Source organism: Schistocerca serialis, chromosome 9 (genome assembly GCF_023864345.2).
Source record: "Schistocerca serialis cubense isolate TAMUIC-IGC-003099 chromosome 9, iqSchSeri2.2, whole genome shotgun sequence".
NCBI lineage: Eukaryota > Metazoa > Arthropoda > Insecta > Orthoptera > Acrididae > Schistocerca > Schistocerca serialis.
The window spans coordinates 252,336,925-252,364,190 of record NC_064646.1 but is presented as its reverse complement, the minus strand read 5'-3'; the positions used below and the strand labels follow the sequence as shown (position 1 = coordinate 252,364,190).

The following is a 27,266-nucleotide window of genomic DNA, read 5'->3' as shown; positions in this document are numbered from 1 at the left end:
GTTTGTCCTCAAGAGCAGCTGTTGTAAGGAGTTTACACGAAGGTGTTTTTATTTATTTATTTAATTTATAATCAGCGGCCGTGCATTTCTACGTGCTCTAGTAGACTGTAAGTTTATGTAACTTCAAGAGATGAGGTTAATATATGCATCTAGTTTTAACGGCAGTTGAAGAACATTCACTCGTCAGTCACTGAAGGGACACATATTCTGTGGAACCTGGGATTAACCAGTGTCCAGTTCCCTTGTGCGACCACGCGTTCAGTTAATGGTCCCTTGTGCGACCACCCGTTCAGTTGAAGGAAATGAGCTATGAGCACGTAATGGACGTTTGACACGCTTATCAACTGCTAAATACAAAAGTTTATTGGTAGATTCTAATTATGGGGTATTGTGTATGCTTTAGAGACCACTGGTTTTGCACGTATGTTTTGGCTTTCGCAACGAATAATCGCCACATATAGGCCCTACTCCGGGGTAGTTTCTCTTGGATGACCACATGTTGCCCTCCGATGTATATTACCTGCTACAAGGTATCTTGGATTCTGTTGTGCTAAACAAGGAATAAGTGAAACTCTGTGAAATTACTTCGTAATTTTCGCCTAGAGACTAGCCACAACGAAACTGTAAACATTACAGAGGGTTTAAGTCCATGCAGCATTCTTTTTATATACAGGTAGCACTGCTCTGGTTCCTGTACCAGTAGAAATATATTTTTCAACGATTCTCTTTTTTCTAATTGTACTTCACCTTCGCACCCTAGAGTCAAGTTTGAGTACTGCGAAAACATTTTCTCTACTGGTAGCGAAGTACCATCTTCTTTATTGCATACAACAATTCCCTTTCCCATTTCCTCTCTCCAAAACCGAGAACAGTTCTATATGAATGCTTTGTGATGTTAGTTCTAGAATATTCTATACGCAAAAAATTTACTTTTTGGACAACTACTCCCCAATACAGTCAGAAATGTCCTTCGCCATTACGAAGAATTCTCTTTAAAAAATAATGCAAAGCGCCTACATAATAATAAAACTCAAAACAAGCTACTCAAAGGTGTTAATAGTTAGTTCTGGTAAGGAGGGGTAAGATATGTAAAAAACACAAGGGGGGATATGTACCATGGAGAAGACCAGGTAATTAAATCATGAAATAAGATCTTAGATTGTAATCCGTATGTAAGGGGCAAGAGTAGGTCGAAGTAGGAGGTAATCATCAGCATGAATTAGTAAGTTAGGACACAGGCTATTGATGTACGGGTAATGACATGCGCTTACAGTTCTCTGATGATACAGGTACTGAAATGATGAATATCACAATTGAGGCGTATTGAACGTCCCTAAAAACAGGAATCATGGAAGCGAGACACACAAATACATGTTTAAGAAAGGTAGTCGTGCAACTAAAAGGAAAATAAATTAATTTAATCGCGAAGAAATTGAAAGTAAAAGAAAATTAATTAATTGGCGAAAGAAGGAAATACTGTTACGTTCAAGAAAAATGAAGGATTAATAATTACATTATGTGTTGAGATTAAGCCGTAGAAGTGTATAAGTAGTGGAGAGTAGCAAATGTGAAATAAACTTGACATGACAATTGGTGACGGCGATTTAGACAAAGTTAAGGAATTCTGCTACCTTGAGAGCAAAATAACAGGACGGACGTAGCAAGGAGGGCGTAAAATCAGACTAATACAGGAAATAAATAGGAAGTCAGAGAAGCTAAAACAAAATTACTACAGGAAAAATTTGAGGAAATCGAAAAGGAAATGGTCACCTGTAAAACGGATTGAGATGAAGAAAAAACGAGAAAATTTTTCGGGTATGGTAAAGGTTGACGTGAGGAACACTAAGAATGCAAAAGTAATTTTGCTTCTGGATGCAAATCAGAAATCAGGCAGATGGGAAAAGAAAACTGTGAGCGTCGGAGAGGGAGAGGAACTGTCTACCTCATGGAATAAGGAACGTGTGTCGATCTAGAGCAGTGGTAATCAACCTGATCCCTAACGCTCACCCGTGTGCGCCCCAGTTTTCATTGTGGATGGGTAGGCAGTTAAGGGATAGAGATATTTTCTTTAGCTTTTCATGAAACTTTGAAAGAAAACAATATTTAGTAAGTAAATATTATTATAAGTTTTAAATTGTTACGACTCTGCTTCATAAATTGTATAATGTGAAGTTACTTACTTACTTTATAAATCACCATTACTCTGAAATTGGCGGGATGCTAGAGCATTTTAGTACTAACAGACATACAAAGGAGGGCAGTAAGTAAAACAAGTTCACTAGTCTTACCAGTGCTATGACTTAACAGAGCAACGTACGATTCCGATGCATTTCTTCTGTATTCAACCATAAGACTGTAGAATTTACTTTGTAGGGTTTATGAGACTGTAGGCATATCATCAGATTTCCTGCAGTGAAGATAGAGAAGACAGGGAACTGTAAGAACTATGGGATAATGAGCTTAGAAGATCGGCATTCAACAGCAATATGCACAGGAATGGAAAAGAAAACTGGTTTGGCTTTAGGAGTGATAAAGTCACCGAGCAGTCGCTCTAGCGGTTTGCTTTGTAACGGATACAAAATTTATGAATAACCAAGGTGCCGTCGATGTAAATAAAGTGTTCGATAATGGAAAGTGGTTCAAGATGTTAGGAATTATGAGTAATGTAGGATAAAGCTATACGGAAAGAGGTAATACAAATACGTACAGGTACTAGAGGGAACAATATAAATGGGAGACCAGCAACAAAATCCACCGATTAAAGTGTTTGTAAGTCAGGTATGTATTCCTTTTCTCCTACAGATCAGTCTGTACTTCGAAGAAGCAGTAGCGGGGATAAAAGGTAATAAATGGTATTAAAATTCGGGGTGAAAGGATGTCGGTGACAAGTTCCGCCGATTGTAGTGCCGTCCTCAGGAAAATGAAGAATTACAGGATGTGGTGAACAGAATGAACAGACTAATGATTATATCATATGTCGAGAAAAATCCGAAGATTGGCGATAAACTTGACATCAAAACTGGTGACCACGAGTCAGACGAAGAACGGAAGTAGCAATGAGGGCGGAAAATCAGCCTAGCACTGGCAGTAAAAGAATTCCTAGACAAATGGAATCTAATAGTATCAGACATAGACCTTAATTCAAGAAATTTCTGAGAACGTAAGTTTGGAGCACGGCATTGTACGATAGTGAGACGTGGACTATGGTAAATCCTGAAAAGAAGAGAAATTAGGTGCCTAACATGTGGTGCACTAGAAGAATATTGATAGATGAACAGTAAGACAACGAATGAGAAGATTCTCCCCAGAATCAGCGAAGAAACGAACATATGTAATAAAATTGACAAGAAAAAAAATGATAGTGTGTTTATTGCGACTTCGGAGAATAACTTCCACGGCACTAGAAGTAGCTGCAGAGGGTATCATATCATACGTTCCACAGGTAAATGAGGAAGTACGGTGCAAACACTACTTAATTATGAAGAAGCTAGCACAAGTGAGCAGCTCACAGCAGTCTGTATCAAAGCAGTCTATAAGTGTACATGTAAAAATATCCAGTGATCTGTTCCCAAAAGTGTAATCAGAAAATAGTGGAACTGTTCATTTGTTTATACGATATTTACGTTCAAGTGTAATTGGCAGTGCCTGTACCACTCATCGATCCTCTGGAGTTTTACAAGCAATTTGCATAAGTCTTCTGCCTCTGTAGCCTTCCTGCGGACAACAGCATCGTTCGCGAACAAATTCACGAGTCCTTCAACGATACTCCAGAAGTAAGCTTTACATTTGTTGATTTATCAGATGTAACCATGCATTCTATCTTTGATTGATCCTGAACGAACTGCTTCGAGCTGTGTTGCACACCCTAGCATTTGTTGCTGTGTAGCAGCATCTGTCTCTAAAAATTAGTAGATACTACATCGTAACCTGAGGAACGCTAGATGGTAGTTTCCACAGCCGAAGTAAAACAGAGGTCAAAGAGTGTAGTTTCTATACTATATACACAAATAGTAATTTACATATGTTATTTGATAGGCGCGAAGGTCCTCATAACTATACAGCATGACAACGAAGTGAACTCTGATGTGGGGAGAAGGACCCGTAATGAAACTTCACGGTTTGAAAGGATTTGTGATGTCACTTCAGTGACCACAAAATCGAGACAAGGATTTAGCATTGTAAGCCCACCTATCGATACGAAGTTCCTCTCTGACCAGGATGCATGCACTGGTTTTGATAGGAAGGGTAACAAAGCCGTTGTATCGTCTGCTGTGGCAACGTGGCTATAAATTGTTGGAATTGATAGTTGATATCCTGGACACTGGCATGGTTTCGGGTTGGACGTTGAGATGCTTCCACACATATGCTGTCGCCGACCGATCTTATGGGCCGCAGGAGTAATACAAAAAGACGTCGACAGTTCATATAGTCATGTCTCATGTGTGGAAAAGCATTGTCCTGTTGAAAAGCATGAGAGGTGATAAACGAAGACGTTGGATGCGGTGACGTACATTTGTACCCTCAATCACACCATGGTTCCCGTGCCATTACCCCAGGAGTAAGTCTGCTGCACCTCTCCAGAACTTCTGGAGAATAGCACCTCCCACTAGATGGGTATCACGAGAGTGACGATGGTCATCTGGAGTAGAGCCGAACCACCAATGATCGCTGAACACAATGCAACGGTCCAGTGTTTCCCAGTCAAGGAACCAGACCGAACGCAGCCGTGTGTGTTGTAGTGTTAAAGGCTACTAAAGCGTAGAATTCTATTCCCATGATACGGCAGCCGGTAGTCTTCGACCAATGGTGTGGAACAGTAGGATAACAAAAACGTTGCAGGGTGAACATAGCTGCTCTCGGATGACCAATGCAAATGTGAATGGGCTAAGTTGTTCTTGGCGGAAAGTACGGTGATTCACCCTTGCTGTGGTCAGACTTGATCGACCAGAAAGCTGACAACGAGTATGCCTGCCTCCAAGTTCCCATGCAGTCTAACATCTAGCCACTGTACCATACGAACGCCCCGAAACCTGAATGCAGCACAGTTAGACTATCTGGTCAAATGGAGACCCACAATAATACGCCTTTCACTCTGTCGTCTACAGTTATATCTGTCTTTCATGTGAACCTTCTCGCCTCCCTTACACAATGAACTAGGCCTAGTAATAACACCTAACACGAAGAACCGTAATGCACTGTGGTAACTGTTCTACTTGTCACGGAAAATCACAACTCTAACTATTTAGATTCGTACCGATTGAGAGTACTTGTTCACATTTACATTGTCATCCGGCTATGTCTTTAGTTGTTTCACTTCTTTTGTGAGGCAGTGTTTTTCACTACCTAACAGTATATCATCTTCGATCTGACACACCCATTTAACTGACGCTACGGGAAACTGTCAAAGAAGCTTAGATCAAGAGTAAATCTGGTCCCCAGAACAGCCGCAAATAGCTTCAGAAGCACTTCGGGTACGCTACGTACTTCTGCAGTTTCACTCGTGTACTTAGCTGCTGAATATTGAGCTCCTTGCTGGGAAAACAGCACACATACATCAGATCTACTCGCACTCTGTGTTTGCCTGTTCTATACTCCTGGATCTCAGATGACCTCCTGATGTGTAGCCGGCCGGTGTGGCCGTGCGGTTAAAGGCACTTCAGTCTGGAACCGCGTGACCGCTACGGTTGCAGGTTCGAATCCTGCCTCGGGCATGGATGTGTGTGATGCCCTTAGGTTAGTTAGGTTTAATTAGTTCTAAGTTCTAGGCGACTGATGACCTCAGAAGTTGAGTCGCATGGTGCTCAGAGCCATTTGAACCATTTTGAACCTGATGTGTAAATTATCAAGATGACAGAGTCACATAAGAAATTTCTAAGTAATGCATTCCAGAATTCACCAGCTATATCCGTGAAGTCAAGCCAGCCATCTTTGGCCACTTAACAGGTTAATTTTTCCATGTCTCCGTGAAGTGATATTAACGTCCTCGCACAGCACACACACCTAGGGACGAAGGCTGCATGGTTTGATCATACCCATAACGAATAGTCGACTCTCAACCGCATCCTATTGATATTAGGGACATGGTTCAAATGGCTCTGAGCACTATGGGACTCAACTTCTGAGGTCATTAGTCCCGTAGAACTTAAAATTAGTTAAACCTAACTAACCTCACACATCCATGCCCGAGACAGGATTCGAACCTGCGACAGTAGCGGTCTCGCGGTTCCAGACTGCAGCGCCTAGAACCGCACGGCCACTTCGGCCGGCACTGGGGACATGTAGCCACATACAGAGGAAGTGGGATTAATCGGAAAGTATTGGTTGTTACTGCGGTACACAGGAAAAGACTATAGGATATATCGTGGAGAAGTGCCCTCTGACCTGCTGGAGGTGACACCTGCGATCTTGTTGTCATATGTAAGTATTAATTTGTAAAGTCTTAATTCGAGTATATGCATGTGTATAAGTTCTGGGATCCTATACAATAATGATAATGAATCTGTTGACTCTATATCGTTAAGAAGTAGGTGTTGTGTTCTATCTCCAACGAAGTCCTAAATCCAATCATTCTGCGGGATCAGTGGAATACAACCAGTTTAATGACGGCAGGTGTAAAATACAGGGAGCGAAAGGATATTTACAATTTGTACAGAAACCAGATGGCACTTATAAGAGACGAGGGGCATGAAAGGGAAGCAGTAGTTGGGAAGGGAGTGAGACAGGCCTATAGCCTCTACCCGATGTTATTCAGTCTGTATATTGAGCAAGCAGTACAGGAAAATTCGGAGTAGATATTAAAATCCGTGGAGAGGAAATTAAAACTTTAAGGTCCGCCAATGACATTGTAATTCTGTCAGAGACAGAAAAGAACTTGGAAGAGCAGTTGAACGGAATGGACAGTGTCTTGAAAGCAGGATATAAGATGAACATCAACAAAAGCAAAACGCGGACAATGGAATGTAGTCGAGTTAACTCGGATGATGCTGAGAGAATTACATTCGGAAATGAGACACTTAAAGTAGTAAATGAGTTTTGCTATTTGGGGAGCAAAATAACTGATGATGGTCGAAGTAGAGATGATATAAAATGTAGACTGGCAATGGCAAGGAAAGCGTTTCTGAAGAAGAGAAATTTGTTAACATCGAGTATAGCTTTAAGTGTCAGGAAGACGTTTCTGAAAGTATTTGTGTGGAGTGTAGCCATGCATGGAAGTGAAACATGGACGATAAGTAGTCTGGACAAGAAGTGAATAGAAGCTTTCGAAATGTGGTGCTGGAGAAGAATGCTGAAGATTAGATGGGTAGATCACATAACTAATGAGGAGGTATTGAATAGAATTGGGGAGAAGAGGAGTTTGTGGCACAACTTCACTATGGGACTTAACTTCTGAGGTTATCAGTCCCCTAGAACTTAGAACAACTTAGATCTAACTAATCTAAGGACATCACACACATCCATGCCCGAGGCAAGATTCGAACCTGCAACCGTAGCAGCAGCGCAGTTCCGGACTGAAGCGCCTAGAACCGCGCAGCCAACCGGCCGGCTAGGGCATGTTCCGAGGCATCAAGGGATCACCAGTTTAGTATTGGGGGGCAGCGTGGAGGGTAAAATTCGTAGAAGGAGACCAAGAGATGAATACATTAAGCAGATTCAGAAGGATGTAGGTTGCAGTAGGTACTGGGAGATGAAGACGCTAGCACAGGATAGAGTAGCATTGAGAGCTGCATCAAACTAGTCTCAGGACTGAAGACCACAACAACGACAATGTCGATGGTGGTTTACTGTTGCCTCCTTGTGTTCTTGCACGTTTGGCGTGCCGAGTATTCGAATAGAAACTAGTGACTAACGTTCAGGGAGACACTGTTGAGCTGGACCGTTGTGCCACCCGTGCGATTGAGAACGTGCCTCCGGCTCTCAGTTCTGCTGGAGGGCGCCCTCTACCGGCGAGACAATAGACCAACGCCATCTTTGTCTCTCCATCTGTCCGGCCGCTCCCAAACCTGAGACGCTGGAGAAAGTGCCCCACCCGCTGTAACAGATCTGGGAGGGGCGGCTCCACGTGAAGGCTACCCGCCACGTGGCAAGGAACGTCCGTCGTGGGCCACGAAGGCAGCGGTCGAAAAAACAGGTGACAACCCGCTGCTGTGGAGCAACTCCATGCCGACAGAAACACTTTCCCCATTAGTCATTCCGCGTTGTAAGCTCATTCAAAGGGAGAGCCAAGTGGCGTTACTCCATAATAGCGAATGCGATGAAAGCAGTTATCATCAAGAGGTCACAAACGGATCATAAATATGATGAAGTTGTCTACTTCAAGGGGGGCGACTGCGGTTCAGATGAGGTGTGGAGCATTACGCGGTGAAAAATTTCACGTTTTGACAGTCCATGGCGAACCGGGTAGCTAATCGCCGAAGTCCAGTGTCGTCTGTAATTATCGTGTGGCAGCGTAACTTAGTAGGTATTGTGATGTGTTGATGCGGAATCGATTTACACGAGAAAGTAATTAGTTCCAATTTTCGCCACGAAGTGTATATATGGCGCTGTGAATGCAAGAAAGACGTACGGAACTGCTTCCATATGTAGTGGGTTAGGAACGGGACGTGGGCAGAAAAGGTAAAACGAGTGAGACAGATACAGTGTTGATTTTAATATTAACCTCCACTTTCACAATTTGTTCAAAATGAGCACGAGAAATGTCGACGAGATGCTGAACAGTGCTACGTTTGCATATCGTAGATACAATTCGAACAAACTGTTTTCCAGCGTATATATATCAAGTATCGCTGCGATAAGGTAGTGAACAGCCCGCACTGGATCTCAGTGAGTGGTTAGGTTTCAGTTATAACTGACAGGTATTATTCGCGTACTAAACTGTTATAGTTGATTTCATTCAGGTAGTAAAGATATAATGCCAACGGCCTTGCCGCAGTGGTACCACTGGTTCCCGTCACATCACCGGAGCACTTTTGGGCTAGGCTAGGGGCTACCATCTGGTCTGCTGAGCGCTGTTGGCAAGCGGGATGCACTCAGCCCTTGTGAGGCAAACTGAGGAGCTACTTGACTGAGAAGTAGTGGCTCCGGTCCCATAAACTGACATACGGCCGGAGGTGTCCTGACCACATGCCCCTCCATATCCGCATGCAGTGAAGCCTGTGGTCTAAGGATGACGCGGCGGCCGGTCGGTACCGTTGGGCCTTCATGCCCTGTTCGGGGGCATATTAGATAGTTTTTTAGTGGAGGCAGGCTAAATTTTTGGAAAATGTTTGGAAGTAAGGTACCGAAAGAATTACCTGCACAGCATAAGACGCAAAGAATGGACATCATCGCGAAGGAGATGCAGTTTTACAGCAAATCGTTGGTGTAAGCAAAACGTAACTGCATCATCACGAACCGAAAAGTAAGGCTGCGTGCACGGTTTGGAAACACCCCTTCATCAAAGTTAGGAGATTTAAACATCAGGCATCAGATAGTAAGGTTATGCTAACACTATGCTGGGGCATGGAAGATGTGGTAGCCATTCACTTCATCCCAAGAGGCGAACTGTGAACAGTGCGAACTGTAGTGATGTGCTGCGAACTAAACTGAAACCTGCAACGTGCGGTTCTGGCGCTGCAGTCCGAAACCGCGGGGCTGCTACGGTCGCAGGTTCGAATCCTGCCTCGGGCATGGGTGTGTGTGATGTCCATAGGTTAGTTAGGTTTAAGTAGTTCTAAGTTCTAGGGGACTTATGACCTAAGATGTTGAGTCCCATAGTGCTCAGAGCAATTTGAACCATTTTAAAACTGCAATCATATGATAACGTCGCGGAAAACTGCGCAAAGGTATTCTCCCAAGCGGACGGACGAAACAATAAAGGAGTTTAGATTCGAATTGCTGGAACACCCGCTATCGTATCCAGACCTGACTCCAAGCGATTTCCAGTTATGGATGCGGTACAAAATTGGTCACAGGTGCAACCAATTTTTCTTTTCTGCGACGGATTCATGAAACTCGTGAAACGTTCGACAAAGTGCGTTTATGCGTAGGGAGGCTATGTACAAAAATAATGTATGTTTCAGTTTTCTATCAATAATAGTAACAGCCCTTTTCTCAAAAGTCCCTTTATTTTCGGACTTCCACTCGTATTAGGAACGGTTCTGTTGCATTGTTTTCGGGAATTCAATTGAGTCGATTTCTAAGGCCATGCTTGGCTGATGTTCACAGAATAATTAATCAGTAGAATTTGCCGAAGTAGCCTGCATTGGCATATTACACAACAGCCATTTATCGTCATCTAAAGTAGGCTAAAATATGTTCGATAATTTTTAAGGCAATGTGTACTTCATTTCCATGCCAAAATATTTTGGCCACTGCCTAACACGAAACTAAGTGCCTCGTCATAACGTCACTGTGATTTGACGCGGTAGGCATGGGAAAATCCACCGATATAAGCGACTCTGACAAAGGAAAGATTGTTTTGGGCCAACACCCGATAACGAGCATCTCAGAAAGCGTGGAACTTGTCGACATTTGGCGTGCCACTGTCAAGAGCTTCTATGGAAAGTGGTTGAAGGACAGTGAAAGCACTAGCAGGCGACAAGATTCAGGACGTCACGCTTCGTCACTCAACGTGTGATGCTTTGTCGGTCTGTAACGCGCGGTTGCAGCGATCTTTGACGGATCTGACGAAAGAATACAGTGCTGATGAACGGACAAGTGTTTCGGATCACACTACACGGCGTACGTTGCCGAACATCGGTCTCCGTAGCAGCGGACCAAACTACATCGTCAGCTGCGAATACGGTCGGCCCATGATAGTCGAGATAGAGCGGTGGATCAAGTGGTACATGTCGCCAGGTTGGATGAATCACATTTCTTGTTTCACTAACTCGATTTTCCTGTCCTGATGCACCGCCATTCGGGTGAACAGTTGCTCGAAACGCGCACTGCGCCACGGGAGGGTCATTGGAACATCCTGCGGTGGTGGACATTCACCTGAGCTTCCACCGTACTTGTGGTAATAATGGAAGGAAGTGGTGGGAGTTATGCACTATGTCATCATTACTGCGGATCACATATATTACTTTATGTTACAGTGGTTTGGAGGATTTTGTGTTATGAGTATTTGTTGTGTGTTAGTAATTGTAATGGCCGTGTGTGAAAAGGGTAGCAGACAGATCACACGACCCAGTATCTGCTGTAAACTTTAATCATACTCAGCCTTTGGTCGTTTGGTACCGGATCCACAAAAAATTTAAAATTCTGCACTATAATAACTCCTTAGTTATAGACTTTTGACACTATCGCATTGAACGATTTTAGTACGGTCAGTTAGAATATTGTAATTTTTATAAGTTAATACAGCCGGTCTTTAGAATGTAGGAACCTCAGGAGCAGATAAGATGGAGCTAGAAACTGCCTGCCGTTTTGGTGGCTGACCATAAAAATCCAGTCTGAGCAAATTCGCGCAGTGGTTAGAACAGTATCCAGCCTTAGGGTTTTCGCGGTACTCATTAACTGCTTAAAGGCGAAACAGAAAACAGGATGCGACAGATTTATTTCCTCGCCGGCTTCCAATACGAGCTCGTGATCCACTTATAAAAACCTCACCGTTAATAGATTAAGAGAAAGGCTCTAACTTACAATTGGGTATTCGGATTGAAATCATTTAACTTGCTGAACTTAACAGATAAATGAACAATGCAATGGAAAAAGGGAATTTCCTGTAAATCTTAATATTAAGTAAGCAAAAGTATTGACACCGATGAGGCATTTTAAGTGATGCAGCACAAAAATCTTAATAGCCGATTCGAAGCATTCAGTAAACTGGAAGGCAGAGGAGCGACATATAGAGCTCAGTGCCAGACAAAGCAAAGGAAACGTTCAAACGAGACCCAGTTGGCAAGCAGATGTGGTCTGCGTAGGAAGGCGCTGATTGTTTGGAACGGAGTCAGGAAGCCATGAGCAAATGACTGGGAGAGACAGAGCTGTTGCCGAATGAAGGACAATTTGAGGAAGTTCGAAGAGCGACCCAAGCAATTTTCCTCGTAGAGCAAAGAAAAAGTATGTCAAGGACACCATCGTTGAGGCGGAAACAGCTCTTAGAGGAAATAAGATGAGGGAAGTGTTCCGAAAGGTGAAGTATTTTATCAAAGAGTACCAGGCCAGACGGAAGTTTGTCGAAGACTCGGCTGATGGAATCCTTACCGATGAAAGTGATATCGCCGAAAGAGGGAAGAACTACTTCGACCAATTTCTCAGCTGTGATGAACTCATGTATGCTTAGATTTCCTGTCTCTAAGCACACCTGACCCGGATTACGTCCCCATCCACATTGGGTAAGATCTAAGCACTAATAAATGGATTAAGAATCGTAAGAGCCCTGGTGAATAAAGAATACCAGCCGAGATTATCCAGGCAGGAAGCGAGAAGCTTGTAGAAGAACTACACGGGCTGATGCAAATAATCTGGACCAAAGAAGAACTACCAACAGAATGGAAAACGTCTCTGATCTTTCCACTCAATAGGAAGGGTTACAGATTGAAGTGTGACATCTATCGAGTAATCGCCTTGTTTAACGTACGCTAGAAGATCTTATCCAAATGTCTTATATATAGTATTCACACTTTGGCAGATTCAGTAGTTGGTTATGTCCATCAACATAAAGAGCAGCGATCCAGGCGGCGCTATTCATTCACTATACCAACAGAAAAGCGATCCAGGCGGCACTATTCATTCATAATACCAACAGAAATCACGATCTCTTGCCATATGCCATCGATTATAAAAATACTATAACATACTTGTGGAACTGCTGATTCAGTACAAATACTGCCTTATCTGCTCTCTCACACATAAAATTCTCGTTCTAAAATAACAGAATAAGGGAATGTAGGACAAGGAATACAGTACTCTTTGCTCTGTACAAAGGTCCAGTTCCGGATAGCCGTAAACAAAGACGACTCCATTTATATGTTCATGGAACGGAACGATGAATACTCAAACTGGGGCCTGATAATAAACACAAAACCCGGGATTAATTGGTTGTAGATGAAGATTGTCGAGAGGAATTGGATGTAGGATCCTCTAAAATGTAGTGTCCGTGCTTTAAATATACTTGGGAGTCACTTTTATAACAAATAAGCACACAAGACACTACAAATGAAATTGGGAAGAAAAAGTAATTAGCCATCACAACTCTGTGCTATAAAATCACAAAACACGAAGAAAACAAAGATCTTGTTGTACCCATAAATCGCAGAGAGTATCATCACATATGACGCAGAAATATTGAAAAAAAAAAAATAAAATCCAAAAGAAGAGAACAATGAACTGGTGTCCGGTGAGATAGATATTGACGAAGCAGTTATCACATCTTCAGCCTGCAACACATCGGAAATGAAAGAGTACTTCAAATTACAGGAGAAACAGACACTATTCTCGATGTCATAGCAAAACATTTACTTGGTACCTACACCGAATCGGCAATAGCCAGTGGCCGAAAGGAGCTTATAAACGACCACTAGCTGAACGAAAAATCGTGGGAGACCACGTAGAAGATGGATGCAACGGATGCAAAATGTTAATGATGCAATGAAGTGAAGGGGCATTTGAAAAGAAGATTGGACGGATAGGCAACTTCGGAAGTTAAGAAGCGAAAGACGATGGCTAGCTAGCTCACTAGGTTTTCCTGTTGATTCTTGAGACAAGCGATTTAAGAGTTTCACATAAAGTTAAAAAAAATAATAAAATCTTTTAACAGGCAAGGTCGCAAGTAAATAACAATAAGTGATGACTAATGCCATCTTATTATAAAGCCATCTTCGTATCTGCTATAAATATGTGTAGTGTCTGCTTGCAAACTGAGCCTAAACCCCAAAATCTGCATTACAGTGGACACACATGGAAGAATCGGATGGCAATAAAAGAATGGCTTACATCACTGAGACAAAATATTACGTATACAAGACACATCTAACAAGTCATCACTGATACCGGAATTTTTCATGCATTATCGTTACACAGCAACTTGTCAACGAAACCAGGCTATGCACAGTGCTAGTGGATCTAGTAGTGTATGGCGCATTCAGAATCGTAAGCGGACTGCGTTTCAGAAGCAGACACTACACGTGTTTTGTATAAAATATCTGAATCTGGCCATGTAATCGGCTCATACTAGTTATCACTTAATGTTACTTACATGCGATCCTGACCATTAAAAGATTTTATTAACAAATAGTTTTTGTATTCCTTCCTTGCTGTCGGCCGTTGTGGCCAAGAGGTTCTAGGCGCTACAGTCTGGAACCATGCGACCGCGTCGGTGGCAGGTTCGAATCCTGCCTTGGGCATGGATGTGTGTCCTGTCCTTACGTTAGTTAGGTTTAAGTAGTTCTAAGTCTAGGAGACTGATGACCTCAGAAGTTAAGTCCCATAGTGCTCAGAGCCATTTGAACCATTTGAACCTTCCTTGCTTCGTTCCCACTAGGAACATTCCTGGGTGAAATTTCTGGCACCGGGTAATCGGACCAGGATCTTCACAATCGTTTATATTTCAGCAGCTGAAACGCACTGTGGTCGTTCACAGATAACAGAACCTTTTAACGCGAAGTAAGAGCCGTTTGATCAAATGCCGTAATTTCTCAAGCAGGGAGTTGCTATTTTGATCAGCGAAGAGTAGTTGTTACTGTGATGAGCGAAGTACAAGCATACTTAATCGCTTGAGCTATTCATGCGCGAAAGGTCGCGGCTTCTTCGCAACCCTGGCGTGTTCCTAGCGAGATAACGGCGTTTGGTCGCAGGGTGACGCAAGAGGCTACGGCGTGCGAGTCGTGCCGGCGCGACCTTTACGGGAGCACCGTCGTAAATCGGGCTCTTCGACTCGTCCCAGAGAGAGTGAGTGTGCGAGAGGGATGGATGGAGAGAGAGAGAGAGAGAGAGAGAGACAGAGAGAGAAGGAGGCCGGAGATGCGGCACCAGTTGTTGCGCAACTCCGCAGCCTCGCGCAGCCGGCGGCCGCACGACGGCTACAGACAGCCTGGGTTTCACTCTCCACTGGAGAGTTGCGTCACACAGGGACGAGCAGTGGCTGACCCGGACAGTCGGAGGCGTGGGTCGTAACAGGGAAATGGTGCGAGGCCTAAATGCCACAGCGCAGGCGGCGATGGGGAAAGCGCGTAGGTACGGCAGCGGGAATTGAACCGGCGTTAAAGTGCGAAGACAGACGTGAAAGCTGAACCAGTTTCTGCGACCTCCGGCGCGTCAGGACAATTGCGGCCCCGGTTTTCTCGCCTGCAAGGCGAATGTCGCGGCCGTGCCTCGCCAAAGGTCTCGGCCGCGCTCCGACGAATAACAATCGCACTCTGTGGCAACTGGAGCGCTGGACTTGCTGAACAGCTGGCAGGCGCTCAGGACCGGATTTCGTCACGGTGTAAGCATCGCAAAGTATACATTCCGCGCAAACGGCCGTGGCCACGAGATGCGCAGTCGGCTGGGGGAGCGAGGGGAGAGTGGCGGTGGTGGGGGGTCGCTCAGAGGGAAAATTCCGAGCGCTGGAGGGGAAGCGCCGTTCTAAACGAAGCCTACACTCACATCTTTTTGCAGTTATTAAATTGGGCCCCTCCACGTGCACACTTTCATGGAGACCATTCAAAAAGATGTACTGTCACCTCTGCTTCAGTTAGTATCAAAAAAGCAGCGATTGTTTTGCGCGTGGCTTGCTAACCATTTGTCACTTCCAGAGAAGCACCATGAGTGGCACATTCTGAGTAAAACCTACACATTTCTCTTGCAGTCACGCCTAAATTTGAGCCGCTCGGGATTAGCCGAGCTGTCTAAGGCGCTGCAGTTATGGACTGTGCGGCTGGTCCCGGCGGAGGTTCGATTCCACCTTTGGGCATGGGTGTGTGTGTTTGTCCTTAGGATAATTTAGGTTAATTAGTGTGTAAGAATAGGGACTGATAACCTTAGCAGTTAAGTCCCATAAGGTATCACACACGTTTTATTTTCATTTCTAAATGTGCTTCTTTTGCCAAAACACAGCAGAGTTTACACTGTCTCATATTACATGTTGAGTAGACACATTTGCGAGAAATTTCTGAAAGAGTAGGTTATTAAGTGAGGAACTTAGCAAAAGTAATGTCAGTAGCTTATGAAAAAGCACATCATCGGTACAAAAAAAGTGTAATGTCTTCACATGAGTTGTTCAAAAACCCATAGCATACCACATTTCACCAGCTATCGATAGCCCTTAAGAATTACATTTATTCACTGAAAAAGACTGTAGTTATTGGAATATCACTGTACATAATAACGATATAGTAAAATACTCTCCTCTCTGTATGCTACCTTTTACCACAATCTGATTTCGATATCGAAACCATTTATGAAATGTGAGGAGTGTTGTCGGTACTTCACTGTGGCTCTATCACTGGTGCGGCTTGATCGCGAATGAGTGTGCTAGATCAGTTTTCTCGAAGTTGGTGACAGATAGATATCTCTAGCCAAGTCTATAGAAAAATTCAATATGTTGGCTAATTTTAATACGCAACAGTATATTATGCAATATGAACCACACGAAACATCGTAGCGACCTCTATTTTTCATTGCACGCATTTCCGAATTTCGCCCATTGTCTTACTTTCACGTAAATATCACAATAACTATGAGCGTAAACGGAATGATGGGCACATCATCATGAACGTGATATAAAGGCTGAGTCACTAAATGTTGCCACCAAGAATAGCTCCGAAAGCAGGATATGAGCTGAAAAGTTTGTGGGACAAAACTTGAATGGGATAACAGGGGCCATAATATGAAGTTGATTCTTTGTTGATAGGTGGCGTCGCTTCAGAGATATGAAGGTCAACTTTATTTTTTTAAATGGGATTCTATAGTTTGGTACTTATTTTCTGATAGCAGCTGTCGAGAGGAATACAATGATATCCTACAGTAAGGTCTTTGAAGGTCAACGAAGGTAACAAATGTGGCATGAGCGTCCATTTACAGAACGTGTTCAAAGAGATGACCATTGGTATCAGTGCAGTGCTGCAGTCTCCTTATCATGGATAGAGTGGTATTTCTTATCACACCGGCAGTTATCGAAGCATATGCTCTCATATCTTCAGGTGTAGTTCGAATGTCTATATCTTCAGGTGTAGTTGGAATGTCTATATCTTCAGGTGTAGTTCGGATGTCTATATAAACAACATCTTCTACGAACCCTCACAAGAAAAACTTCAGACGTGTCAAGTCAGGCGAACGAGCCGGCCACGACACATCTCCTCCACGTCCAATCCTACGATTTGGGAATTGTCTCTGCAGCTCATTTCTAGCCATCAGCGAAAAACGTGCCGGGCACTCATCGTGTTGATACCACATTCTGTTCCTTATTCCTAAAGGTATTTCTTCCAACAACAGACCTCATGTTTCTTGCACGAAAGTGGTGTTCTTCGTATCATTACGATTTTCTTCAATGAAATAGGGGCCTATAATTCTGTCCTGAAAGTATTCCCATTTTCCATAAAATTTCATCTACGAATGTACAACTATGGGATCTGACTACCGTCAGTGAAATATGGAGTAGTAAGCAAATCTCACAATGTAAAGGAACACGTAAAGGAGTCCTTAACACGAGTTAAAGCAACATAAAACTACAACCAAGATCATCATTCTTTCTGATACAACCTACAGCTTCAGAAGGGCCTTCTTATTGTAGAAGAGACATTGCTTTGATATGAGACTGTACTTTCTATTGCGGAACACATAACAACGAGAAGCGTGAAACACAAAAAGGAAAATCTCGAGATACTCAGGTCTGCAACAGTTTTTGAAGTTTTTAGCAACTCAGACCTACATTAATAGTCTGCAAACTATCATGCAAAGAAGCAAAGAAGAAAATACCTGCTTGAAGGAAGTTTATCTTGTATCCTCTTTACCTTTCAGCTTTGTACTGCATCGGCACAGGATCGGCTTGCTTATTAACAGATTTTGCATGGTTAATTCTTGTCGCCACACCATAACCACTCCCCCCCCCCCCCCCCCCTCAGGACGGATAATGTATACCCCAACCGTCTGTGCGTAGTATTACTGATGCGGAAATGAGCAGGAGTCCTCCAAATGTTTGCGAATCGTGTCACTGTGATAATGATTGTGTGAGCGAACAGTTTTAGCAGCTAAGAACTACACAGATCAACCAGTAAATCAACGGACATAGTATATGATACAAGGGGAAGAAAAAATATTTAAATCAGTTCATACAATGATAAACCAAACTGAAAGCCACAGCTTTAAAATAGAATTTCTAAATTTGTTCAATGCCCCTTTTATGCCCCGACAAGAAACTTATTACTGTGATACAACTGGAAATTTTAATAGGAAAAAGAAAGAAAGGTTGGTAGTCTTACCACGAACACAATGCGTTTCAACTAATTTACCATACTGATTTAAAAGGTTCCCATTTCTATTGCGTAATACATAACGACGAGAAGCGTCAATTACAAAAAGGAAAATCTCGACGTATTTAGGTCTGCAATAGTTATCTTGAACTTTTTTGCAATTCAGATGCACATTAGATGGCTGGAAAATTTCATGAAAAGAAGAAAATACCTGATGAAATTAGTTTATCTTGTATGATTTTCAATAATGCACATAAGAAATGTTCAAATGCTGCGGAAATAATTTAAATGAATGGTGTTGGCCAGACAACCATACATTAAAAGATAACATTGCTGGCATTTGAATGTATTATTTTTATTATTTTCACTATTGCTGTATCGGCTTTTGAGCCAGTATCAGGTGCAACTGGGAAACATGTCTACATAACACGTCATCGTGCCGATTGCAATCCGTATTTTTCAATTAAAACTTAATACCTTTATTGTGTCTATGGTACTCACTAAAGAAATGATCTTCTGGACTGATTAAAACTGTGTGCCGGACTGAGACTCGAACTCGGGACCTTTGCTCATCCGTCTGAGCTACCAAAGCATGAGTGACGAGCCCTCTTCACAGCTTTACTTCCGCCAGTACCTCGTCTCCTACATTCCAAACTTCACAGAACTTCTCCTGAAGACTTTGCAGAACTAACACTCCTGAGAGAAATTTACTCGTCTTTGCACCCGAAAGCAAAACAGCAAATGTATTTTATAACAATTTCTTCTGAGTAACTTTCTGACAGATTAAAACTGTGTGCTTTAATTTGCAGGAAGTTTCATATCGGTGCGCACTCTGCTGCAGAGTGAAAATCTCATTCTGGAAATATTCTGATTAAGTTAGATGGTGTACATATAAAATCATTAACACAATACTTTTCTTCCAGTTCAGGAAACAAAAGGGACAAGTTTCCTTTCCAGGTAGTTTAAAATAAATGTTTCTGTTACACAGAAGATTTGGAGTATAATTACAGACATTATAACAACATAAAATGATTTATATGCTGCAAACATTTGCAGTTTCTGTACAGCTTATTTCTTGAAATAATAGTGAACAAACTGATTGCACGTAACTCAATAAGTGCAGAATAGATGCATCGACTCTGTATAGCGAAAACAAGTATAAGCAGAGCAATATTCAACAAAATAGAACATGATGCTGTCGGAAACATTACATTGTAGATACAAATGCTAAGGTTTCATAACTTAGAACAAATCTGAAGTGAACAGCTTATGTCACAATTAGTAGAACCAATGTACTGACCTCTGAAACTCGATGTTGCCAGCTACGAGACGGGCAACAACATCGTGGCAGAGGAGACGGGCTTCCTGAAGAACGTGGGCGACAAGGACACGGAGGCGCTGGTGCAGCACGGCTCCTACTCGTACACGGCGCCCGACGGCTCGCTCATCACCATCACGTACACGGCCGACGAGCAGGGCTTCCGCGCCGAGGGCTCGCACATCCCCACGCCGCCGCCGGTGCCCGAGGAGATCCAGAAGTCGCTGGACCTCATCTATGCAGGCATCAAGCAACAGCAGGTGCGTACATCAGCTGCACCACACTACATCCTGGTGGTTGTACAGTTCATTTCTTATGCACTGTTCACTCACCTCAATAAGCAACACATATCTGCCGCCTGATTAGGTACACGAACAATACACATGAGGCTTCCCCGATTTCCTAAAGCAATTAAGAAAACTGTGAGACATAGATACTTGTGGCATCATGCAAAGCTACTTAAAAAGTTTTCTACAACGTGTGACTACATTTCAAAATGGGCTCCTTTCGTAAACTGTAAAATACCTAGACTATAACGTTGCGAAATGCCAGTCGACCTGATGCTTTCCTCTGGAGTGGTACAGTGACCTGTATCAATTGCGCTGCTGAGAAGTATATTCGTCCCCGCAGCACTTAGATACCCTACAAATGTATTTTAATGAACGCTATTAATTAAAAAGGTCGCCCTATTACTGAGTCTCGGGTATTGAAATATCCATATTTTAATATTGGCCGACGGCATGAACACGCTTCATTAACTGTAAAATCAATTATCTGGCCTAAGTGTACCCAATTTTATTATAAAGAAAGTTTTGAGTGCACACAGATTAATGAGCGACACCGCATAGAAATGAAAATTATCGTGTGGCATTGGTGGTCAGAAGTCCTCCACTTCGGGAAGTGCGGTTGTCTAACTGCAAGTCTTTCCAGTTGACGGCGTATTGGGCGACTTTCGTGTCAATGAAATGGTGAGGAGTACAACACTATACTCAGTCCCTGACCAGACACAATCCCCGACCCGGCTGGGAACCGAACCCGAGCCCGCTGCCAGGCAGTCAGACACGGTGACTACCCAGCTAACGTTGCTGACCGTCCAAAGATATTAGCTGATCGTATGGCAAAGAACACCTAACAGAAACTTGACTGTAAGTGAAAATAAACACTGACATATTTGGTGATGTAATCTCAGGAAATGGGATCGGCAGTAATCAGTTTCGTAACATATTAATATATCACAAACAGCCGTAGGTAGGCAACAGCGATTGTGCTAATGAATTTATTGCCCTCTGATGCCACCAGATATGATTGGTGTTACTTGACGAGTGGACTGTGGATGGTTCCAATGGATGCCATCACAACAACACAACTCGTGTGCTAATTCAGGTGCCTCACAAGTAGCGAGAAATTTACGTACACGTATCATCTGCCGCCAACTGTAGAGCATCTGTGCTCTTCGCCTTTTTGCTGCCACGAAATGACAACTCAGAAATTGTGGAAGCAAGTGGGTGTCAACTAGCAGCGTCTCCTATGTCTGCTCTGCACTGAATTCGTATATGCGAGTAATAAATCACTCGCAGTGAGAAAAATTTTGTCCAGTTCTAGCCAATAGCGTAGTATCCTTATTCTGAAGTCGACTCGCTTTTCCCCCGTAGTTTTACAAAAACTTCCAGACTCATCTCATTTGCTTATTCTCAAATCCATGGTCCTTCTTTGTACAAAATTTCAGGAAACTGTTCTTGATCTCTCACTCTATTTGTTTATTTTGAGAACATCCAAAACGTATCTTTCTTACTTTTGAGTGGAGAATATATCTGCTGTGCCATCTAGTCTTGGCGCATGTTTGTTGCGACACTTTCAACTAGCGGCGAAAGAAAAAAATGCAGAATCTGAATTGCTCATCTGCTTTTAGGACCGGAAGGCACATAGTAATCTGTACGAATGTGTCTTCTTTTGACTTGTCTTCTGAGAATTCACTAGTTAAAGTACGCTACCCTATGGAGAAAGTACTTCGAGGGCAGAGCCTAGCTATAAAAACAGCTACTTATCTACTGGAGTAAGTCTCCGTGGGTCACCGCTTTTAGTGCTCTGGCGCCAGACCAACATCCGATCTAGAACAACACTAGCTGACCACGTATCTACCGTGTCCAGCTGGATCAATGCATTCTTCCACCTGCTGGCAGCTTTCCTCTAGTCACTCCTGCTGTCTGCAGGATAACGCATTGGGATGTCTTGGCTCTCATCCACTGCTCTGTGTAACTGCTGACTTTCGAAGATCTCTGCTGACACAGGCGAAAAATCTACCATCACATGCACAGAAACTGAGTTAGAATATAGAGAAGAATATAGAGTTGGATTGATCCTTACAATCACTGTTACCAAACTCGTAGCTCGAATTAGAAAATTACTATGTCTAATCCAAATCTAATAAAATACTTTTATAAAAGAATGAGAAGAGCATGTCGGGAATGGCATGATGCTCCTCCGTGTATCTCAACCTTTGAAAGCAGAAGCATGTTTGTATTGATGGAGGCTGTTGGATTCCCAGCTCTTCCGTGCAGTCACTACGGTGAGGTACAGATGAGGTCTCCACAATGTTTTTTCAAATAAAGCAACTGGAAGAAATCGAGAGGGGATATGTCAACAAGTCGCGGTGGCCTCTTGTTTGGTATATCACATCCTTTCCAGCGCTAAGGAATTGTTCGGTTCACGAAATCACAGTGGAAAAATAGGAAACCACAAATCAGTGGTGCACTATCCGGCTCGTTCGCATTTCGCTGAAGGGGATGAAGCTCAAGGACAGCACATTGCTCAACCACTTCAGACGAGCGGTTCCTGTTACTATTTACTCGAAGAAGAAAAACGATCCAAGTATACCGTTTTTCAGCAGTGCGCACCACACACTCAACTTTTTGCTGACTCTGACATGTTCGCCAAAACTTTGTCGGTTTACCGAACCACATATGCAAAATCAGTGCGACTGGCCTTCGCACACACGTGGATGGTTTCTTCATCCACGGAAACGACATTTCGTTGATATTTGAGGTTTTACTCGATCCGGTCCAGCATCTCAATAGCAAATTCGTGGCGAAGCTGCAAATACATTCGCTTCAGTCGTTACGCGATTTGAAATTCGTAAGCGTGCAAGCGAAGTCGTTTGCACAGCACTTTGTGAACTGCTGGTCAGGGTATGTTTAAGTCTCGTGATGCTCGGTGAACTGAGATCAGTGGGCCTGATTGGAAGGAGGATCTCCTCTACCATTTCAGCCGATGCGTTGTCTGCCAGACCCTCAATGTCTGTTTACACTTCCAGTGGCTAGGTGCTTATCATTCTATGCCTTAACCGTATTTACTTCTCATGTCTGCCTTTGAAACTGACCTCTGAAATTTCTTTACAAGCAAAGGGGGGTTTCGTTTCTGCGTACCCCAATGCGCATTAAGCTCTGTGAAAGCGTAGTCATTTCTGGTAATTATTTAGCACCTGAAACAGAACAGAAGGAATCGTTTGGGAAAGGAAAACCTACAGAAGACTCTGAGTTCCTTTATCTGATGCCGCAGACAGCAAGTATCTATGTCTCATGTTGTTGTTGTGGTCTTCAGTCCTGAGACTGGTTTGATGCAGCTCTCCATGCTACACTATCCTGTGCAAGCTTTTTCATCTCCCAGTACCTACTGCAACCTACATCCTTCTGAATCTGCTTAGTGTATTCATCTCTTGGTCTCCCTCTATGTCTCATAGTTTTTTAAAAGTACGTTTGCACATTATGGAGGTTTCATGTGTACATCCTGTATAACTTATTAAAAAATTGTAAAATTTCGAATGTAATGTTAAACATGTGTATGTTTCCTCCATTATCAGTTTCACTAACAAAATGAGGTAACAACTTCGACAAGTAACTCAACTGGACGCAAAACTTACAAAAACGGACATCATGTCCTTAGTGAACAACGAGTACATTTTTCGAGTGCACAGTTCTGATAAAAATATTCAAGATTGTCGGCATGTTACACTATTTAGTTCTTGAAATTTTAAACATTGTTATTGGCTGAAGTATAACAACCGTGCTTTAACTTAATTACAGAATGTACGTATAGCCACCTCGGCTGCATAAAGTTAAAGATGTGAGTACATGTAACCTTACGTGATTATTATTCTGATGAAGTGCGCCTTAGAGCTGTCGAAACCATGGTCAGTTTACCATCTACACTCCTGGAAATGGAAAAAAGAACACATTGACACCGGTGTGTCAGACCCACCATACTTGCTCCGGACACTGCGAGAGGGCTGTACAAGCAATGATCACACGCACGGCACAGCGGACACACCAGGAACCGCGGTGTTGGCCGTCGAATGGCGCCAGCTGCGCAGCATTTGTGCACCGCCGCCGTCAGTGTCAGCCAGTTTGCCGTGGCATACGGAGCTCCATCGCAGTCTTTAGCACTGGTAGCATGCCCCGACAGCGTGGACGTGAACCGTATGTGCAGTTGACGGACTTTGAGCGAGGGCGTATAGTGGGCATGCGGGAGGCCGGGTGGACGTACCGCCGAATTGCTCAACACGTGGGGCGTGAGGTCTCCACAGTACATCGATGTTGTCGCCAGTGGTCGGCGGAAGGTGCACGTGCCCGTCGACCTGGGACCGGACCGCAGCGACGCACGGATGCACGCCAAGACCGTAGGATCATTACGCAGTGCCGTAGGGGACCGCACCGCCACTTCCCAGCAAATTAGGGACACTGTTGCTCATGGGGTATCGGCGAGGACCATTCGCAACCGTCTCCATGAAGCTGGGCTACGGTCCCGCACACCGTTAGGCCGTCTTCCGCTCACGCCCCAACATCGTGCAGCCCGCCTCCAGTGGTGTCGCGACAGGCGTGAATGGAGGGACGAATGGAGACGTGTCGTCTTCAGCGATGAGAGTCGCTTCTGCCTTGGTGCCAATGATGGTCGTATGCGTGTTTCGCGCCGTGCAGGTGAGCGCCACAATCAGGACTGCATACGACCGAGGCACACAGGGCCAACACCCGGCATCATGGTGTGGGGAGCGATCTTCTACACTAGCCGTACACCACTGGTGATCGTCGAGGGGACACTGAATAATGCACGGTACATCCAAACCGTCATCGAACCCATCGTTCTACCATTCCTAGACCGGCAAGGGAACGTGCTGTTCCAACAGGACAATGCACGTCCGCATGTATCCCGTGCCACCCAACGTGCTCTAGAAGGTGTAAGTCAACTACCCTGGCCAGCAAGATCTCCGGATCTGTCCCCCATTGAGCATGTTTGGGACTGGATGAAGCGTCGTCTCACGCGGTCTGCACGTCCAGCACGAACGCTGGTCCAACTGAGGCGCCAGGTGGAAATGGCATGGCAAGCCGTTCCACAGGACTACATCCAGCATCTCTACGATCGTCTCCATGGGAGAATAGCAGCCTGCATTGCTGCGAAAGGTGGATATACACTGTACTAGTGCCGACATTGTGCATGCTCTGTTGCCTGTGTCTATGTGCCTGTGGTTCTGTCAGTGTGATCATGTGATGTATCTGACCCCAGGAATGTGTCAATAAAGTTTCCCCTTCCTGGGACAATGAATTCACGGTGTTCTTATTTCAATTTCCAGGAGTGTATTTTATGCAACCGAGAGTGGCCATATGTACATTCTGTAATTAAACTATTTAGTTCACTAAAACTACATACTCTCACTGTCAGAATCCATATCGAGCTACCGACATTTCGATTAGAAACCGCAATGGAAATCAGCTTACCAAACGTTCACACAGTAGTCAAAGATCAAATTTACTTGCCAAAGGTTACACAGTTCTAGCTGGTGTATCAAAGCAACTACAGTGTAATATGTAAAATGATGATACCATTTGTACCAAGAAAGGTAAATTTCAATTTAGCTTACAAAAATATTAGAAATAATGAAAATCATAGAATCACTAACGCATTACTCTGTCGTCTGTCACAATGCTAGTCACCAAAATACGCGATTAAAAGCTTTATCAAAATTTGCACAGCAGCGCTACACCACACTCTTAACTTCATTATGCACAGTCATGGTCTCAGCATTTAATGGAGACATAGTCGCGAGTACAGGGAACGCGCACTGATCAGTGTCGTGTCCTGAGTCCCTTTTAATCCAGACCTTCACGATTTCCGACCGTTATGTTACCCAACAAGCTATCCAGCCATTGTTAACTGTCCAGATTAGCTCATAGATCTCTCAGTAAGTCACCCCCACTTTCCAAATTTCACAAAGCTGTATACTTGCATTCTCCATGAATTAGTGATCCAGGGAGAATATTTGGGTGGACAATTCACTCCAAAATAGTTATTTTCAAGAAAGGGAGTTCCAGTGATCCCAGCAAAATTCGCCACAATTTCGTCTGAAAAAGAAAGGCTTTGGTTCACCACACGACGATTTGTTTGATTATGCCTAGTTTCCCAAGTAGAACCGTGCTGCATAATATTGGAACCATATCATGAAAAGACAAATCGTTGCCTATATGTGATAATCATACGCATGTAAAGCGAGTGAATTTAAGTTCCACTTCTTGTCTGAAAACTAATCATTATGCTGTCTTGTTTCAGGAGGAGGAAGCGAGAAACCCAAAATTCCAACAGAACCTGGCTGATGGTGCTCTTCCAGAGGAGCCTGACAACTACCCGACACCCAGCAGGTTCCGCCAGTAGTGACTATCCGGGGCACGAGATGACACCGCGTCTAATACGGACATTTCCCGCAGCACGCGTAAAAGGGGCGTGCGCGTGTGACAAGTGGTAAAAGGCGAATCAGTGCTTCCGAGCAGCTACGTTCACTAGACGGAGCCCTGGGAAGACCGCTTTAAGTTATTCCATTCCACTGCGTCCTCTTCACTTTATGCACCTGGTCTCCATTCGTTTGTAGCATTATTTAAGGTTCTTAGAGACTGTAAGAAGTGATCATATTGCTACTAAACTGGTATGACAAAGAATACAGGCGAGAATCTTGACACTTAGTCTTAGATGTTAAGACTCTCTTAAGTTTCTTGCATTTCACATAGTCTCTGTGTGTTTTTGTACTCATTATTGTCGTAGTGTGCATTTGATTTTATACACACATATATGTAAAGTAAACTATTGTTGGACATGACTTGCCATTATAACCATTCGTCAAACTGTGCCAAAATTATGTTTCATTCTCAGAAATAAATGCTGTTCAACAAGACAAACATCGTTTCCTTTCCCGAGTTTTTACACGACATCGTTTATCATAATTAACTTTTTTCATACATATTCCTCATCATTACATTATACCGAAACTTCATGAATATGAAATACGGCGACTATTGCTACGAATGACTATCGAAGCATGTAACTGGTAGCATATTGTACAGACGGGAAATGTATCTGGAGCTTGATCTAAAAGTAATTATGGGTTCTCTGTACGATACTACGAGGCCTTCAAAGTTAACAGGAACTTTATGACAAGCAACAAAATTTTTATCAACACAAGATGAACTTAGATGTTACTTTTCTTTCAAAAAAATGGTTCAAATGGCTCTGAGCACTATTGGACTTAACTGCTGTGGTCA

At 43.4% G+C, this 27,266-nt stretch overlaps 1 protein-coding gene across 1 annotated transcript in view; it reads left to right on the top strand.

The window, feature by feature from the left end:
* LOC126418679 (endocuticle structural glycoprotein SgAbd-8) overlaps positions 1-26,903 on the top strand; it is a 44,689-nt gene extending 17,786 nt beyond the window's left edge. Inside the window, exons 3-4 of the mRNA XM_050085571.1 lie at positions 19,694-19,949; positions 26,284-26,903. Coding sequence (XP_049941528.1) covers positions 19,694-19,949; positions 26,284-26,385 — 358 coding nt within the window. The 3' untranslated portion in view covers positions 26,386-26,903. The remainder of the gene's footprint in view (positions 1-19,693; positions 19,950-26,283) is intronic.
* Positions 26,904-27,266: the final 363 nt, after the last annotated feature.